The 19,356-nt window shown below is 45.7% G+C and overlaps 1 protein-coding gene across 3 annotated transcripts in view; it reads left to right on the forward strand.

Moving 5' to 3' along the window:
• Window positions 1-1,838: 1,838 nt before the first annotated feature.
• sfswap (splicing factor SWAP) overlaps window positions 1,839-19,356 on the forward strand; it is a 45,995-nt gene continuing 28,477 nt past the window's right edge. For 2 of the 3 annotated variants that reach the window (XR_013772803.1, XM_079289312.1), the window contains exons 1-7: window positions 1,839-2,193; window positions 3,824-3,987; window positions 6,187-6,318; window positions 13,715-13,791; window positions 15,386-15,611; window positions 15,823-15,923; window positions 16,582-16,732. Coding sequence is in view for 2 of the 3 variants with exons in the window: in XM_079289312.1 (XP_079145438.1) it covers window positions 1,994-2,193; window positions 3,824-3,987; window positions 6,187-6,318; window positions 13,715-13,791; window positions 15,386-15,611; window positions 15,823-15,923; window positions 16,582-16,732 (1,051 nt within the window). In the remaining variant the exon portion in view is untranslated. Of the gene's footprint in view, window positions 2,194-3,251; window positions 3,400-3,823; window positions 3,988-6,186; window positions 6,319-13,714; window positions 13,792-15,385; window positions 15,612-15,822; window positions 15,924-16,581; window positions 16,733-19,356 lie in introns of all 3 variants that reach the window. The other variant, XM_079289313.1, reaches the window with a different exon arrangement.

Consider the following 19,356-nt stretch of genomic DNA (forward strand, 5'->3'; position numbering starts at 1 on the left):
AGAGGAGCTGTTGCTAATGAAAAACCTTTAGGAATAAAAAAGAGTCTACAACATAAAGTCCATTAAAACCATATTGAGGGACAGGTTCACACAAGTCTTCTCTAGCGTGCTATTAATTCCCAAATATTGTTTGGCTACATTGCATTCATCAAAGAAAACAACAGACTGTGATTACTTCAATTCTACCATCTGCCCTGCCAGATTTGTGTAAGAGATTATTGGTGCAGTAGCAGGCTTGAAAAGGACATGAACAGAACTGGGAAGGCTTTACATGTTTTCCACTACTGATCTTAGTTTTCCCATCTGAAAATATAACTGGAAATGAAACTCAATGCTTTTTTCCAAATCAGGGACAAAACCAAATTACAATTTATTCATCGCAGGTAATGTCAGAGGATTGCTTGCAACTGGCCCGGAGAGTGTGTCTAAGATCGCTTTTTAAGCCACATAAGACCTCAGATCAGCAGCTGCTCCATCTCCTTAGACCCCAGGTTCACCACTCCACCCACTGCAGCTTGGGTGGCAGCGTTAAGAAGAGAAGCGCTATGCGGCTGAAGAGGCTGGTCACAGAGCTGGATTCCCTCATGTCAGGCAGAGAGAGAAGGATCCTTAATAAACTGTTGTCCATTATAGATGTCCGGCACCCGTTGCACAGCACTTTCACCAGGCAGAGGAGTGTGTTCAGTGGCAGACTGCTGTCTCAGTCCTGCTCAACAGACAGACTGCAGAAAGTCTCCCCTACCCGATCACATGACAATCCAACTGCTGCAATGGTGTGGTGTAATGCATACTGTCATTAGGCTACTGGACTGTCACTTACTGTCTATCTCTTTTTTCCCCCCACATTTTTCACCATTCTTCTGCTGTTTTTACTTTTTAATCACCTCTAGCTGGGCTGTAAGCTATTGGCTTTGTTATAGCTGTATGCACAATCTGAATATTTGTTCATATATTCATCTTCAGTTTGAATTTTATATTATCCTTATCCTAATCATTAGTCTTGTGCAGGTTTTCCTTTTTAATTCCTTTTTAATCACCTTACATTTGCAATACCTGCACTGTTAATGACTTTACATTTCCATTACCATCCATCCATCTATCTATCTATCTCCTCTTCCAAAAATATTGTACACAATGAAACGGTTGCACAGTTGTCATTGCACTTAAGCTAATGCTTGCTCTTGTATACTGAATTTTGTTTAAGAAAACATATATACAAACAAATATTGCCTGTCTTGGGAGTTTGGAAGAATCTATTGAAAACATCTAAAATAATTAAGAAATTGCAATATGGTCAGCAGTAATGAAGAGTACATGAGTTTTACTGAACTGTTAAGTGATTTACAATAAAGAAAAATAGACATAGAATGAACATAAAACAGGGATAGATATGCCCATCACTGCAGTGTTGATTATACACAGCCTGCCTGACGATTACTATGTTTCTGATTTAAATCTAAAGCTCTATTTATGTACACATGCATACACTCTGTCCTTCAGTTCATTTTACAAACAATAACTTTATCCAGGGTAATATGAATATCTTTAAACCCAAGTGCACTCATGCCTTTGACCCTTAACGCTCCTCGTGCAGATGTAATGTTGGGTTGATCAATTCACCACCAGCACATTCGAGCAATGACAAACGACTTCGCTGGCAGAAATACAACTCATATGCACTTTCTTTTACTTTTGAATAACACATACGGCCTAAACAAATTAACATATATTTTTAAATATAATTGTTTCTCATTAGGGTTCATTTTAACAATGCAGACAAATTCTCGTAAGTGCGGACTGGATACACAAGTGCATTTGCTTCCTTTCCAACATGGCGCCAGACGGCACGTATAATCTAGTTTTGGGGTACAACGCCACGGGTTATCGTAACATTTGGACCACATAAAGGCTATTTGGCTCTCATAAATCCGTCACTATACTGTTACAACTATTTTATTTCGCTAGTCATTTTGTTTTCACGACTAATTGGGAGATGTATCGTCGCGGAGCGGCAAAGAAGGACCACAACAACAAACCGGTGAAGAAGGATGTGAGTGACAGTGATAAATACGCCGACCTCTTGGTGTTCGGATATGCCTGCAAACTGTTTCCAGACGACGAAAGGGCGCTTTACCATGAACACGGAAAACATCTCATCCCATGGATGGGAGAGAAGAACATCATGATTGATAGGTCGGTTGAACAAACGTAGACCGAAACATTATGCTAACCATCTATCCTTACTGTTAGCCTCACAACTCAAGGGACCACTTGGGAGTTTTGTCTTGCAGACGCTTGGGAACACCTGCAACTGGCGACGAATGTTTTATTTCCTGTTTGTTAACTTGTTTTTTGGATGTTTTGAAACTGACAACAAATGGTATCTGATGTTTCTAGAATAACGTGTGAAGATGCAAACTCCTGATAGTCTTTGCTAACATTAGCCATGATGCTGAACTATCTATACGGTTATACACTCAGTTGCCAATGTATCAGTCACACCAGCTAATACTACTGCGGTATAATACAACATGTGTACATGGACACCACTGCATGTTGAAACAGAAAGGAAACATTGTAACCTTCATGAAGGGTTCGTTGCAGAGCTATTTTTATCTTGCAGCAGTAGTTTGTGCTGTGTTCCTCATACACTGGCGATGACGTCTAATTTAGAGACAAAATATGTTTAAATGTTAGCTTGAGGTGGACTTTGCATCTTGACATGTTGGGGAGAATTTCCTCTGGAAACCCAGGCATAGGCCTACTTATTGGTAGAATACAACTAGCAGTCAAAATGGAGTACAACACAGAAGATGTGTCCTTCTCTCTGTCCTTTTTTCAAATTGAGTTTTTGCAGTAAAAGCTTAGCGTACACAAAGCGAGAGGACGTGGGTTTGTGCTCTACAGTGCCACAGTCCACAAGGCCAGAGCAAATTCTAACCAAGACTAAAGTTGCAGCAGTTAAGGTGATTCAAAATATCTCTATGTGAAACAATGAGGTTCGACTGACTAAAAAAAGGGTTCGTAGGTGCTTTTTAACTTTGCTACAAAACTGTGGCTGCATGCGATGCAGTAATGTTTTATTGCCACGTCCATGCAGAGCACATCATAAGTTACTCCAACCTTAAAATAGCGCATTTCCCTTTTTTTATTTTTTGAATCACCTTGATCTGTGGTGGCCCAACTTGTGTTTCATTTGTACAGCCTTTTATATGTGTGTCTTTATCACATAACCCAGTTTTCCCCCCCAGCAAGGTAGGCTTAAGGGGTCCGGCCAAACCCTGAATGCCAACCACACAGCACCCCCGTTTCTTTGTCTTCGTGAAGAAACCGCAACTGGGAAGTGCCGTAGAGGGACGAACCCTGGAAAATGTCGTCCATTTGGGTTCTTGCGGATAGGTATTTATGTGCTCGGGTTTGTGTGATGAATGTAACTCTCTTTGCAGATGTAGATGTAGTGATGAGTGTTACAGGGGGGGAATTGAAACCCTGTAAGGTAAGAGGCGAGTTGCTTTGTTTGTTTTCTTTTTCGTTTGTTTTTCTTTTGGTTGTGGGTTTGTAAGACTTGTCCACGAAGGAAATAAGCAGCAGAGAGCTTGCTAGGTATCTTAAGAGCACTATCGACAATTAAGCCCAAGGACTTAATTAGTGCGTTATTATACTGTGTATTTTGATACATTCTAACTTTAAGTATTTTACGGTAGAGCTGTTTTTTAATGTAAATCTGCGGTTTTCGTACCCAATCCCTCGGTAAGTAGGTCCATATTGTGTATAAAGAGCTTTGTCGACTTCCTTCTCTCTAATCCTCGTTACCATCCGACAGATACGATGGGCGCGGTCACTTACATGACCTTTCAGAGTACGACAGCGGGTCTTGGAATACATCCTACCAGCTGTCGGAGGAGGAGGCCAGGATTGAGGCGCTGTGCGACGAGGAGAGGTACCTGGCTCTGCACACCGACCTGCTGGAAGAGGAGGCCAGACAAGGTGGGCGGGGTGCTATATCGGAAACTCAACACACACTTGTGCCGCACATTAATGTGACTCTTTCTTGAATTAGTCATCGTTGGTTGATGGGGGCAGCTAGCTAGCAGACGATGTACTAATCCTGTTCGACTTTTCGTGGGCCCATCAATCATCCGGCATTACGATCCTTCACCCCCATCATCTCATGACGAGACGGGGCAGTGAGCCACAGCAAAGTCCTGACCAAACGTAATTACATGTATATTAAACACAAAGTGAGATAACTTCACTACCCACATACATGCTTTGACTCTAGAAATTCAAAGGGAGGTAAATGTGACAGAAATGAAGTAGGTCATGTCTTCTTAAAATTAACTATTGTTGTTTACTGTGTACAATATACTCCGTGCACATGCACTTCTATGAACATATGTATTCATACTAATTATTTACCATTCAACGAAACTTTTTAAATTGCTGCAACATGTTGTTTCAGTGGTATATGATCGTAAATATTGGCAAGTGTTGCTTTTTTTCTTACTGGCATGATGTCATGATGTCATGATGTGATCCTTACAAATGGCGAGATGCTTGGAGATATTAATTCCCATTGGCTGCAGGCTGAACCTTTTCGATGTCACTGATCTTCAAATAAGTCTGTGGTAGCCAAGGTTGCAGGTCAAGCCGTAACAAATCACAAATACTGCCAACAGTACGCAGCTGCATGGCCTCTGTCAACTCAAAAAGCTCCCAAATCTTCGTAACTCTGGTGTTTATTTCTGCCTTTTATCACTGATGTCTGTCTCCACTTTTAAAGTTAAAACGGTCACTCTCTTGTCAGGCAGTCAGTGTTTGAATCAGTGTCCCAGGAAGTCTTTAATCTAAGTGTCCTCTATTAACACTTTAAAATAGACGAACACCAATTTGACAAACCTGTCTGTAAAGATAGAATCTTACCATTTGGTGTATACTTCAATCTAGGCTTCCTAAGTCATGATTTCCAGCCCCCTCCAAGGCAATCTTCAGCTTTTCATCTCCTTTAAAAAGGACAGGCTTTGACTCTGAGCTCAACAGCTGCCATTTCTATGGAAATCGCTTTCAACCATTAGATACTTGCATCTCAGTCGTTTTACATTATAATGAAACAGGCTGTTTTGATGACAAAGCACCCTTCTGAAAGACAGACTTAATGACCGCAATTGAATTGATAAGCCACAGTTTCATGTGAAATATGGCGTCTTATGCCCAAATTGACAGGACAGAATGAGACAGCTAATTATTTGTGTCAGACACACACACACACTCACTCGCTGCAGAAGGTTCATCCCTCCAGGCTGGTTTGCCCTTGAAGCTGGAGGCCTGACCCCATTCACTTAGGCTATTACCCATCTGTCCACTGAAGGGACAGCAGGAGGAAAGCATTAGAAATATTGATATTTTTAGTGGCAATTTTGCCCTTGCTTCTTTTATAAGACAAAGTTTGCCATGAATTTCAATAGGAAAGGGTTAGTTTCCATGTGTATTTGTCTAGCAACCGGTGAGTGACTTTCTTTCTGTCTTTCCTGTTGCGCAGGGTGCTTCTACAAGGACTAGATCATTTAGAATAGAATATTTTAATGTTGTTATTCTTACTATATAATAAATGTCCAAACATATAAATGCCAATAATCATAGAATGCCTGTGTTTTGGTCACAATAGCCAAATAGCTTACTTTGGATAGTATCAACCTGTTTTATCTACAGAGACTCTCGTTTAGTACCAAGGGGTTCTCAGAGGCATCAGTGTGTAACGTGATTCAACCTCGACCTGAGTTGGGCTAGCAGCGCAGTGGGTTGCCTCATTGAGTTTTGGACAGATGCAACCTTCTGCAGGACCTTCTTCCTATGTGGCTTTTCGCAATTTCCTCCTCTGAATGAAAAGATACCGAACAAAAGTGGAAAGTGCTCCGAGTTTACCAACTCATCCACCGATTCAAGCCAAACAAAACAAACTATAGGTGCACAGTATGATACATTATTCCTCATAGGTGGATGTTATGGAGTGGATGTTTTTGAGTTGTGCAGCGCTACATCAAAATAGAAAAACGTGGTCAATTTCTGCAATCTGATTTAAAAAAATAAAATAAAATAAATAAAGAAAATAAAGAAGAAAAAAATAATGAATGATCGTCAACCATTGTTGTAAATGTTTCTTCGTTGTGTGTTGTCTTTTTCCCTCAGAGGAGGAGTACAAACGTCTGAGTGAGGCTCTGGCTGATGAAGGCACCTACACTGCAGTGGCCTTCAAATACAGCGCCGACTACTATGATCCCTCTCAGCCCACCGTGGAGGACGACGCTAACAGGGAATGTGGTGAGAACACATCGCTCACAAACGAGTCAGATAGTTAAGTTCGGCGATCTCAGACAAGTATGGAGTCGGTCATTTGTACGTACTGTAACAGCCCCGGGGTGGTCAGGGGTGTTACTGGACAATATGCAATACTTATAAAGACACGGAGACGTAAAGACGTGGCAATGAAATACTTTACTGGGATATTGGGAACGACACAGCAGCCACACAGCCAATACAAGTCCGTTAAGCAAGAGAAGGGTCTAGGTGCAGTTCCGGGGTCTGATACACAAGGCGCAATTCTCGTACGGTCCAGGGATGGGGCAGGGGCGTCGTTCTCCTCCAAGCAGGGGTCAGTAGCCGGGGGCAATCCAGTGGGGGTAGTCTTCCGTTCCAGGGTCGTTGGCTAAGTAGTCTCACAATCTCTCACCGTCTTGAATGGTTTCACCTAAGTTACTTCCCCCGACTTCACATCTTCCTTCTCCTTTTATCTCCGCCCATGAAGCTCCCCTGGCCGGCTCTCTCAGGTGTGCCTGGTTGCGCTGATTGCCTGCTGGCACTAAGGGGGCGTGTGCAAAGTGCAATCCATTTCTCTCTGGTAGTCTGTAGTACCTTCCTGCCATCACTACTCCCTGGGCTCGCCCACCCCGGCTGCCACACACCCCCCCCCTTAAATCTGACCTGGGGGGAGGACTGCTCCAGGAACACCAGGCGTCCCTGCGGGACAAGGCATCGGCGTTTCCGTGAGCGGCACCGGATCTGTGGACGACAGAGAAGGCATAGGGCTGCAGAGACAGAAACCAGCGGGTGACCCGGGCGTTATTTTCTTTATTTCTTGACATCCATACCAATGGGGCATGGTCGGTGACCAGAGTGAACTTTCGTCCCAATAAGTAGTATTTGAGCTCGCCCAGGGCCCACTTGATGGCTAGGCATTCTTTTTCCACTGTGGAATATTTCTGTTCCCTGGGCAAGAGTTTTCTGCTGATGTATGTTATCGGGTGTTCCTCACCATTTTGTACTTGGGCCAGGACGGCGCCTACCCCGGTCTCTGATGCGTCGGTCTGGACCACCAACGGTTTCTCAAAGTCCGGGGTCACCAACACTGGTTCTGAACACAGCACCCTCTTGAGGTTCTCGAAGGCCTCCTCTGTCTCTGCTGTCCACTGGATCCGCTCTGGCAGCCGGTTTCCTGTTAGGTCCGTCAGGGGAGCTGCAAGGGAGGAAAAGTGGGGGACAAATCGCCTGTAATAGCTCGCCAGTCCAATAAATGCCCTTACTTGTTTCTTGGTGCGGGGGCGGGGCCATTCCCGGATCGCCTCGACCTTCCCTACCTGGGGCTTGACGCAACCTCGCCCAATGGTGTACCCCAGGTAATCCGCATCTCGGAGGCCGAGGCGACACTTTTTGGGGTTAGCTGTTAGCCCCGCTCCCCTCAGGGCTCGGAGCACGGCGTCGACCCGACGCAGGTGGGTCCCCCACTCCTCCCCATGTACGACGATGTCGTCTAGGTACGCCGCGGCATACTCTCGGTGGGGCCGAAGGACTTGGTCCATCAGCCTCTGGTAGGTAGGTGGGGCCCCGTGGAGACCGAAGGGGAGCCGTTTGTACTGGTACAGCCCCTCGGGGGTGGCGAAGGCTGTCTTCTCTCGGGCCTCGGGGGCCAAGGCCACTTGCCAGTAGCCCTTCGTGAGGTCCAGGGTGGTAATGAATCTGGCACTCCCTACCCGTTCGATCATCTCGTCCACTCGTGGCATCGGGTAGGCGTCGAATTTGGAGATCTGGTTGAGCTGGCGGAAGTCATTGCAGAACCTGACTGAGCCGTCAGGTTTGGGGACGAGGACGATGGGGCTACACCACTCGCTTCTGGAGGGCTCGATTATGTCCGCCTGCAACATTTTGCGTACCTCTGTCTCAATGGCGGTCCTCCTGGCTTCTGGCACCCGATACGGCCTGAGACGTACCTTCTTCCCAGGTTCGGTATGTATGTGATGGTGGATGAGGTCGGTGTACCCCGGCTCTGGGGAGAAGACGTCCCGGAATCGGTCCACTAGCTCGCGGAGGTCTTGCTTTTGGCTGGGGGTCAGCTGCTCTCCCATGGGGACCTCTACTGCCTCCGTCTTTCCTGTGGTGGGAGGGGAAGAGAGAGAGAGGGAAAATAGGGCCTCACGGGCCACCCATTTTTTTAGCAGGTTAATGTGATACACCTTTGTTGGATGTCGTCGCCCTGGTTGTCTTACCCTGTAGTTCACTTCTCCTATTTTTTCCATTATTTCATAGGGTCCATTCCACCGAGCCAGGAATTTGCACTCAGATGTGGGGACTAATACCAGGACTCGGTCCCCCGGGCTAAATTCTCTGGGCTGGGTTCCCCTATTGTAGACCCGGGCTTGGGCAGTCTGGGCCTCGGCCATGTGTTCTCGAACCATCGGCCAAATTGTTGCCATTCTCTCTCTTACCTCTTCCACGTGTTCCACCAGCGTACGGTGGGGTGATGGCTGGTGTTCCCAGGCCTCTTTGGCCAGGTCGAGGAGTCCCCGGGGCCGTCTTCCGTACAGCAGCTCGAAGGGGGAAAATCCCGTGGAGGCCTGGGGAACCTCACGAATGGAGAACATGAGGAAAGGGAGCAGCTGATCCCAATTACGTCCGTCTGCCTCCATGGCTTTCCGGAGCATCCGTTTCAGGGTCTGATTAAACCTCTCTACTAGGCCGTCTGTCTGCGGGTGGTATACCGACGTTCTTAACTGGTTTACCTTCATTAGCCCGCACAGGTCCCTCATGATTCTTGACATGAAGGGGGTCCCCTGATCAGTCAAGATCTCGTCCGGGATGCCTACACGAGAAAATAACATCATTAATTCCCTGGCAATACCTTTGGTGGCCATGGTCCGAAGGGGAATGGCCTCGGGGTAGCGAGTGGCGTAATCCAGCACCACCAAGATGTACTGGAATCCCTTACTGGACCTTGGGAGGGGTCCCACCAAATCCATCGCAATCCTACTGAAGGGAATTGAAATAATGGGTAAGGGGATCAGCGGATTGCGATGGTGCGGCTGGGGGGCGACCCGCTGGCAGTCCGGACAGCTCCGGCAGTAGTCCTCCACCGTTTTTTTCACCCCGGGCCAGTAAAACCGGGCCTTGATTCTGTCCAGGGTTTTCTCCACCCCCAGGTGGGCCCCCAACAGGTGGGTGTGGGCCATCTGGAGCACCACCGACACAAAAGGGCGGGGCACCAATAACAACTCAAGGGGTGCCCCGTCCTTCATTACCACTTGATACAACAGATTAGCTTTAATGGCAAAGTGAGGGTAAATTAGTTGTCTTACCCCATCCATGGGTTTGCCGTCCACCACGGACACCTGTCGCAGGGCATTTTGGAGGTTGGCGTCCTCCAGCTGGGCGGTCCCGAAGCGTCCCGCTAGAGGGGCAGGCAGGGGTTGGTCCTCGGGGTTTAGTGGGAACAAATCAGCCCAGGCGTCCTCACTGGCCTGGCTTGGATCCCTTTCTTCGGGGGCTGGAAGAGGGTCCTCCTCCCTGGCTGGACGGATGGCGGCTTCCGCGGCCCGGACGGCGGCGCTGGCGGCGCCTTCTGAGAGGGGGGACGTGGAGCTCAGGGGGTCGGCCCCCTGGAACCCACACAACTTTCCTGGTGTGCGGTGTGGTTTTCGTGGTGGGGCTTTCTTCCCGTTGGCCAGGCCTCTCCATAGCCCCGGGAAGACAGTGGAGTCCCTTCCGATCAGGAGGTCCACCGGTAGGTCGGGTACCACCCCTGCCGGTCCGGTGCTCTTCCCCTGGGTGGTGTGAAGCTCTAGGATCGCGGTGGGGTAGTCTCTGGTCTCCCCGTGAATACAGGTGACTGATACGGTACTGTTCAGATAGGGTAGCTCGACGAAGTCGGGGCGGACGAGGGTGACGGCGCTGCCGGAGTCGACCAGGGCGGTCGCGTCATGCCCGTTCGCTCGTACTGGGGTGAGGGGGGCCAAATCGCCCTGTTGGGCCCAACAGGTGGTCAGTAGTCCACAGGGGTGACTAGTCTCGCTAGCTGTGGGCATGGGGGCGTCCCCCCGCTGTGGGCAGTTCCAGGCAATATGTCCCATCTCCCCACAGTCATAACACCTGCGGGTGTCGGGGTTTAACAGGGATCTGCGCTGGGGGGTTTCCACGGGAGGGGTCCTCATGGCCGGCTCTCGTGGGGAATCTCCATGTTTCAACAGTCGGGGCCGGGGGGATATTTCCATCTTGGGCGGTCTTCCCCCCCGCACCAGAGCCTGCGCCGCTTGCCAGCCCTCCACTACCTCAGTCAGTTCCTCGAGACTGCGGGGATTTTTTTGTCCTGCCAATTTTTTTGCTTCAAACGGTAATGACCTCAGTAATTTATCCATGATTACCCGATCAAGGGGGGGAAAGGAGAGGGGCTCCGACATCAGCCAGGCGGTAGTGATCCGCGTGATATCATACAGTTGCGCCCTTGGAGAGAGGGTGGCATCATAATTCCACTCATGAAACCGCTGCGCTTTTGTCAGAAGAGTCACCCCGCTACGCTGAAGCACTTCCTCCTTCAGTGCTGCGTAGGTGACGGGTGAAATATTGGCTAGGTCTTGGTACGCCCGTTGCGCGGTGCCCGTCAAAAAAGGAGCGATCAAGTCTGCCCACCGTTCCTCGGGCCATTGTTCACGTTTTGCCGTGATTTCGAAAGTCAGAAGGAAAGCTTCCACTTCGTCACTGGCTGTTTGTTTGACCAGGAAGCGCGAGGGATTCACTCGCTCCAGTCGTTTCACTTCCTGTTGGTTGGTTTGCACCTCCATATATTTTTCCATTTGCTGGTGGTGTTGGTGCTGTGTTTGCTGTTGAAGTTGCAGCATTTGTACTTGCAGCTGCAGTGCCTCTTCGTGCCTCCTCTGAGTCTCCGCATTGCTGGCTATGAGACCTGCGAGAAGCTCCTGCACAGGGTTGGGCGCGGACATTTTGATGTCGATACGACGCGTAATATAAATATTAGATATTGTCCAGAAGCGGGTTAGAATGCCCACATTCTCCACCAATGTAACAGCCCCGGGGTGGTCAGGGGTGTTACTGGACAATATGCAATACTTATAAAGACACGGAGACGTAAAGACGTGGCAATGAAATACTTTACTGGGATATTGGGAACGACACAGCAGCCACACAGCCAATACAAGTCCGTTAAGCAAGAGAAGGGTCTAGGTGCAGTTCCGGGGTCTGATACACAAGGCGCAATTCTCGTACGGTCCAGGGATGGGGCAGGGGCGTCGTTCTCCTCCAAGCAGGGGTCAGTAGCCGGGGGCAATCCAGTGGGGGTAGTCTTCCGTTCCAGGGTCGTTGGCTAAGTAGTCTCACAATCTCTCACCGTCTTGAATGGTTTCACCTAAGTTACTTCCCCCGACTTCACATCTTCCTTCTCCTTTTATCTCCGCCCATGAAGCTCCCCTGGCCGGCTCTCTCAGGTGTGCCTGGTTGCGCTGATTGCCTGCTGGCACTAAGGGGGCGTGTGCAAAGTGCAATCCATTTCTCTCTGGTAGTCTGTAGTACCTTCCTGCCATCACTACTCCCTGGGCTCGCCCACCCCGGCTGCCACAGTACTCACGCGTGCATACACAAAACCAGAAGAGCGAAACAAAGCTTTTAACCGTGGCGCTAACTCACAGAATGGTGCTTTGCAAACCGAGCTGCTTGAGTTTTGAATTTTTGTCTTCTGCTGTGAAGAACACAGAAGGTCTGTCAAATCCATTTCTAATCCATGTCGTCTTTTTTTCATTTCTTATTTTTAAACAATTCTAATCCATCTGCAAATATGCTGCCTCGAGGGGGCTGCCAAAGTACATTTTGTGCCTGCGGCGGACGCAGTATCAAACATACTAATGTATAATTCAATATAACAGAAGGATACCATAAAACGTAACTATAACTCTTTGTAACAACCCTCTGTTGAGGCCCTGCGGTTGTTGCATAAAAAATGTTTTTTAAATTCTAGCCATGAGTGGTAGGAGGTTTGACATTTAGACAGCTAATCACCTGTGAACTCCAGCGTCGGCTCTGGTTGTCATCCATTCATATCACACACACAAACACACACACACAAACACACACACACGCGACTTTTAATATTTGATGTAGAGATAGCTGGAAGCACTTTGTCTCAGCCAGTGGCCTGACAGTTATGGAGACTAAATGCCTCTCTCTGGGGAGATTGTCGAGCCATTCCAGAGTATGACTACATCTGCCAAAACTCCAGATGAGAGTACAATTTTGTCCTTTGGGAATAAGTCAATAAGGGTCATGTCACACTGGCCATTAACAGTTGGAGCTGGTTTCAGTTGAATCAATCCCTGCTACAGTTTGTTGTCACATTTTCACTTTCCTTCTCGACATTTTCACAAATACAAAATCATGAAAATGTCCCCCACCACAATGCACGGTTCGGCATGAGTGTGAACCGCAGATTAATTAAACAGTTTAACGTTAACCATCGCAGTGTGAAATGAAGTTTTACTGACTGATCATTATCCGACAATATTCAGTAAAATATGCAATCAGGACATCGGCATTAATGCCGATCTCTGATAATGTTCTATTGGGTAAAGGTAAATTAAAACGTGATGTGTCCAAATGTAATCTCGTAAAATGTAATGTTGGTGAGAAACTTACAGTTGTTTGTTTTTCACAACATAAATATATATTAGAGATGAATTATGACTCATTTATCTTCTTAACACAATGCTCTAAGCAGCTTATAATACATCATTAAAACTACTAATGACAAGATTTGTTTTAATCAATAAAAAAAAAAAAAACTTTAATTACCTTATTATTATTTGAATTGTGTGTTTTTATGAAGAAAACTAATTTTTTATAAAGTACTATAACAAAGTAAAATAATAACATTTAGAATTTGTCATGCTTTACACGGACTTCAGAGTGGTTTAAATGATTTTCGGGACAGTGGCAAAAAAAGAAAGAAAATTGTTGGGCACCCTGTTTGAAGGGCCATTATATTATCGCTAAACTGGAGTTGAGACGTGACATAAGATTGAGTGAACACGTGCAAAGTGCTTGGCTTTCAGGCCCGTGACCCACCTTACACGACATGCCAAGTGAAATCCACAGGAATTGTGGGAAGGCTGGATAATTTGTTTTCCCATAGATGCAATGTTTTGAATTGAGGAGCTGTTCTCCTTCATTGCTGCGCAAACAGAGGTTAGGAACAGAGGATGAAGAGTAGTACTGTTCTGTGATCTATTTGTATATTGGATAGAATGCTGGGGGGCATGTGGTTCACCCATCTTTAAAATGTTTATATATATATATCCATCCAGCAGGGTCTATTTACCTTTCATTACAAATGACTAACACAAGTTCATCTCGTTCTCTTCGCCCTACTCGTCTCTTCACATCACAGAAGAAGTAGAGCCGGAGGAGAGCGAGGAACCGTTTGTTGCTCTGCCGGGACTCGCTATCCCTCCTGATGTGGAACTGGTGAGTATTAAATATCCCCACTGATGTTGATGCCCTACTGTGCGCTCATACACTGTTTATATATACACAACACATAAACATAATATGTGAGTACGTCGACATAGCGTGTATCCTGTGTGTGTGCCAGAATTGTTACCACATTTTTGCTACAAAACAGCACATATTTGCCGTATGAAGAAATATACATAAACACAAATATGCAATGCTTCATATTGACATAAGATCCAATGATAACAACAGGCAAGAAAACATTGAGAGAACAATTTGAAATGCATTGCTGTTTTGTTCTATCGGGTGTTTCTGTGTTCCCTCTGGACCCGGCCAGACCGCAACCAAAACCCTCAATGACTCTCCTCAGCTGCTCTCTTTATGCATGAGAAGACAGACGAGCTTTTTTTGCATGGGCTGTGTGCATATTCAGTGTACGGCATGCTGGGTATGAAACAGTCAAAACACCCCTGTGCATAAACACAGAGCATATATGCATATCGTATAAGCTAGATTATGAGGGAATATCCTTCTCTCATTTCAGTGCAGTGTGTCTCTCATTATGTTTTAAGTACATTTGTGTGTGTTTTTTTTTTTCTCATTTTGTAATCTGATAGTTCTAGAAAGGGACTGACTTGTGTCAAAGAATCTAACGGGAACGTTGTGATTCATTTCAGACCACTAACGAACAAGTATGCAGACACACCGTTTGTTGTTGATAGGATCTTCTGTTAAAATACAATTATTGTAATGGCATTTACCGACAGTGGTCACAAGAGATAATACGTAATGTGATGTGCAACAAATGTCTCAGATTAGAGTGAGACGCTTTCCTTGTGTGTGCCACGTCAACATAAAACAAGTATTACGCACGTCCCCTTCTTACTTATTAATGGCTTAAGTGCGAAAGGCCCTCGTATGTCAGGGCCTTGGCAGCGTGGAACACAATCCTGGTCTTTCATCTTGATGAGATATGTGGCTTCTCTTCGGATACTCCTGCGCTTCTTCTGCACTCTCTAGGTTATGACTGGTTAATCATTAAAGGCACACAAGGGATACACTAATGAATGAGTAATGGATCATTTCTTGTTTCGCATATTTTCACCCCATGTGTACTTTAATTATTAATGTCATCGAAACGAACAGAAGAATGCCGGGCATGAAAATGCCTCCGGGCCAAAAAAAAGTGTCCTTAGTATGAAGTAGCCATTCATGAAGTGTGTACTGCATTCTGATGTAATGTGCAGCCGTCAGGTTCACTCACTTGACTCAAAGGGCTGGTAAACTGTAGCGGTAAAGCGATTTTTAAAGGCCAATAATAATGATGGCTTAAAGCAAGACAAAGCCGATTTACCCCCCCCCCCCCTTTTGATTGTGAACTTGAATGGGAGTTTACCCATTTAATTCCCCATGCACTACATTCAGCAGCACACTCTACTATCGCGTGTACATTTGCCATCATCGCATTAAATAGGAATTGCTTGTACATCACACACTTTTACTAACACCGCTGCACCGTTTGAGCCAAGTTTTGATTACATTACTGGGGATTAAGATATGTTCAGTTTAAAGCATATGCAAATTGTTTGACTTTTTTTCTTTGTAGCCGGCAACCATCAAGACCCATAACATCATCGAGAGGACAGCCAACTTTGTATCTCAGCAGGGCGCTCAGTTTGAGATTGTGCTGAAAGCTAAGCAGTCCGGTAACTCCCAGTTTGACTTTCTTCGTTTCGACCACTACCTGAACCCTTACTACAGACACATCCTGCGGGCCATGAAGGAAGGTCGATACAACCTCATCTCCGCCAAGAAGCAAGAGCAGTCGCAGGGTGAGTTGTAGAAAGCAGCCGCTGTCGAGAATGATCGCGTACTGTAATTAATGCAGAAGTATCACATCTGTTGTACACGAGCAATCGAACAGAACAAGATAATGCAGTCGAATACATCAACGCTCTGAATTAATCATGATGTTAATCACTTGTTCATACATATATTCATTACTTTGTTCTTTTTTTTGTTGTTGCTGCTTTCTTGCTGTAGAATCCAACTCTGATGATTCAGATGATGATGGGGATGGCAGTTACCTCCATCCCAGCCTGTTTGCTCCTAAAAGGTGCTCTCGTCTGGAGGAGCTGGTGAAGGTAATTTAGCTTTACCTGTTGGACACAGTGGGCTACTTTATGTTGTGACGCTATGCTGTGAAAACCGTGCATCTCCAGAACATTTGAATAAGTCAAAGAAAAACACCCTCAAACTGAAAATGTATGCTGCAAATTCCGACTGGTAGGCGACCGCTGCCTGCCATGTGAATTACAGCTACATGCTGTTAGCACTGCCCGTGTCTGTTACTGCACTGTCTTAATAACTATTTTCTTCATGCTGTCAGTGTTTTCATGTACATTGTCAGGAGAGTCATTAGCCTTTGACAGAGCAGTAAGAAGCATGTTGTTGTTTTTAAAACATAATGAGCTCCTCTTAATTGTAGGCTGTGTGACAGTTGCTTCCCATCAGTAGCGCTTTCCATTTCTTATCAGCCACTCCAATTTTCTACTAATGCTTTATAGTTCATATTTTATGCCGTTAACTATTAAATTCTGTATGTAACTCTGAAATAGTACTCTGCATTTCATGGTTTCTGACTTCACAGCTTTGAATATTTGGTGTATGCATTATAATATTACTCTAAAATGGTTCTGCATCTCCTATAATGCTCCAATGGCTTTAGTATTCATTTCCAGAAAAACAACATCATCATGGTGTGATGCCGATCTTTACCAAACCAGCTTTCTTCTTCTGCAGCCTCTTAAAGTAATGGACCCAGACCATCCTCTGGCAGCACTTGTACGGAAAGCCCGACAGGAGAGGAACGGCACAGCAGCAGTGGCGACCAAAGCAGAAGACGTGACGGACCCGGCTGTATCCAGCACACCAGCGCAGTACACCGCCGACCGTGAGTATGGACCGGAATGGCATTGCTAGGCAACAGCTGTTGTCATTCACATGCGCTGCAACAGGGAATTTTATAAAAAGAAGGAATTACGTCATCGTGACTGTCTTTCCAATTTTGCATCGGTGCCAGTTCTATCGAAGTGAATAGGGTGGGCATGGCAAGTCCCACTTTATAACCATCATAGCTGTGTTGTTTCATTGTTCCAGGACCTAAAAGGTCTGCAGTGTCTTCTCCAGCACATCAAAAACAAGCCCGGGTCCTCACCAGTTTACATACAGAGCCAACAGCTCCCCTGAGGATGCCTTTGGCACATTTTTGAAAAAGGTTTTGTTGTTTCTGCTGAAAGCGTTCTGCCACTGTGGGTTGTTCAATAACGCTCACCACTAATTAATGCTGACCATAATCTATTATTGATACAAAGGCACCTTTCAGCAAAGGACTTGACCTGAACCTTCTCTCGGGTCCACCTGTGCTCTGGGTCAGATCAGACTTAAATTGATGCGTGTTCTTGGTGTGCGCGACATTTCGATTAGACTGTCCGCCAGCGTCTAACAAGGTTTGTGACACACGAGCAACAAATACAGCATCTCAACCAAAACACAACGAATTACAGATTTTAACTCTTCTGCTTTGTGTTTGAAACTGTGTATATTACGTCAAAGGTAGAGTGAGATCTTTTAAATATTGTAAGCACACTCATCATAGTCCTACTCAAGAATTTCACTCCCACACGCTTTGACAAACGCCCAACATGCATAGTAAGTTAGACGGATATACAGGAATACACCTCAGAACAATAATTAATGCTTCCAACCTCTTTCTGTAAAAGAGGTTAAAGATCTGACTTCACGGTATCTCAGAGGCTGTAGTGGCTCAAACGGGAAGGAGGCTGAGTAACGCGCTAGTTAGGCAACATTCTGGTGAAGGAAAACTGGCATGGCCAAATTCACAGTGCTCCCTTCACCTCAAGATATCTGAATGAAAATGTGTTCTATGGGTACCCACGAGTCTCCCCTTTACAGACACGCCCACTTCATGACAATCGCATTCATTCATGCGTTGTAGATAGAAAGTGTTATTTTTGCCGATTTTAAAAATGTTTTCTTTGGGTATGTCTGGAAAGCTGTGACTTGTGGATCCTATGAGCCCGGTCGTATTCATGTGGGATGATGTTAGTCCACATAGCCATTTCATTGTAGTGAGACCATTTTTCCTAAGTCTTGGGGTCTTAATGTGGGATTTTGGAATGAATTATGACTATTTTCTTAAATTCTCGACCGGTCAAAAAAGGTTAAAGCTTGCAGCAATTTAGTGTAACAAATGATATCGACCCAAAAGTTGCTGCAACAACGTATGATACGCGATGAAGCATGGGAAAGGCCACCAAATACTTCCATCATACTGTTCTAAACCTTTACCATACGATCTACTCATTTAAATGCACGCCTAAACACAATGTAATGTTTATTACAGATTCATGACCAGAACAGTTTCACACACAGTGCTGAGCTGCAAGTTCATCTCCAGATTCCCAGCTTTCAGATGATGTGTACCACTTCTATGTTGCACACATTGCTGACCTGCAATCTCTCCCCCCCCCCCCCCCCCCCCACACACACACACACACACACTCTACATTAGTCATCTTATTCTTAAGTACTTATTTCATCTACGTCTTCGTCCTCCCCTGAAATGGTTGCATAAATAAACCCATGGGCATTGGCCCCCACTGACCCGTGAGTGTTCACTTGTCCATTACTGCAATTTATTCGTCTCTGAAACAGTTATGGAGGATGTCCTTTGACCTGATATTTGCTGCAGGAATGGGGCTGTTGATATGAGTAAATTGGCTGTGGATGAGCGATATGCATTGTTGCTGAAAATGGGGGTCTGCTAATTTGCCCATCCATGGTCCAATGAGAACGCTTTCCCTTGTCCTCTTGCCACTTATGATGTTAATACAGGGCGTGGATAACGAGTTGCTCCATTATCTCTTCTGTACTGGATAGTCTCCCTTAATTTACTGTCTTTAATCACTCCATCTGACCCTACGATAAGAGCAGCCCCGAAAGTACTTATTAACTTCAACATTCAAGTCAATCTATGAAATATATCAAGCGATCTGATCATCCATCTCATCTATCTGACCAACCAATCACCTAAATTTCCTTTTTGACCTTCCACTTCTACATCTTTAGTCTTTATCTTAACTGTAGCATATGTCACGTTTTTAAATGAAAGCTGCTGCTGTGGTTTTCCATTTTCCTTACCAGAGAAGATTGGACGTGTCATTAAAGTCAACTACCTCAGTGACTAATGTGTTATTATCGCACTGTCTCCGTTTTGACACTGGCCATTTATTTTGTCCTCGTCCCTGTATTCCACCCCTCCTCTTCCCCATTCTCCAATAAAGAAACTTTGTAATAGAAACCCGCTGATAGGCGAGATGACCCTTTCGCACGCAGGTCTTGATTTATATTCCCACCGCTGATTTAAATGAATTACTGCGACAGACGTATTAAACGCAACATAAAAACCAAAACATAGCTTTGACAGTGAACAGGACAAGGGGAAAAAAAAGCCCATCACAGCTGTATCGTGAACACATCCACACCACTTAATTC

Source organism: Melanostigma gelatinosum (assembly GCF_949748355.1).
Source record: "Melanostigma gelatinosum genome assembly, chromosome: 18".
Taxonomy (NCBI): Eukaryota; Metazoa; Chordata; class Actinopteri; order Perciformes; family Zoarcidae; genus Melanostigma; species Melanostigma gelatinosum.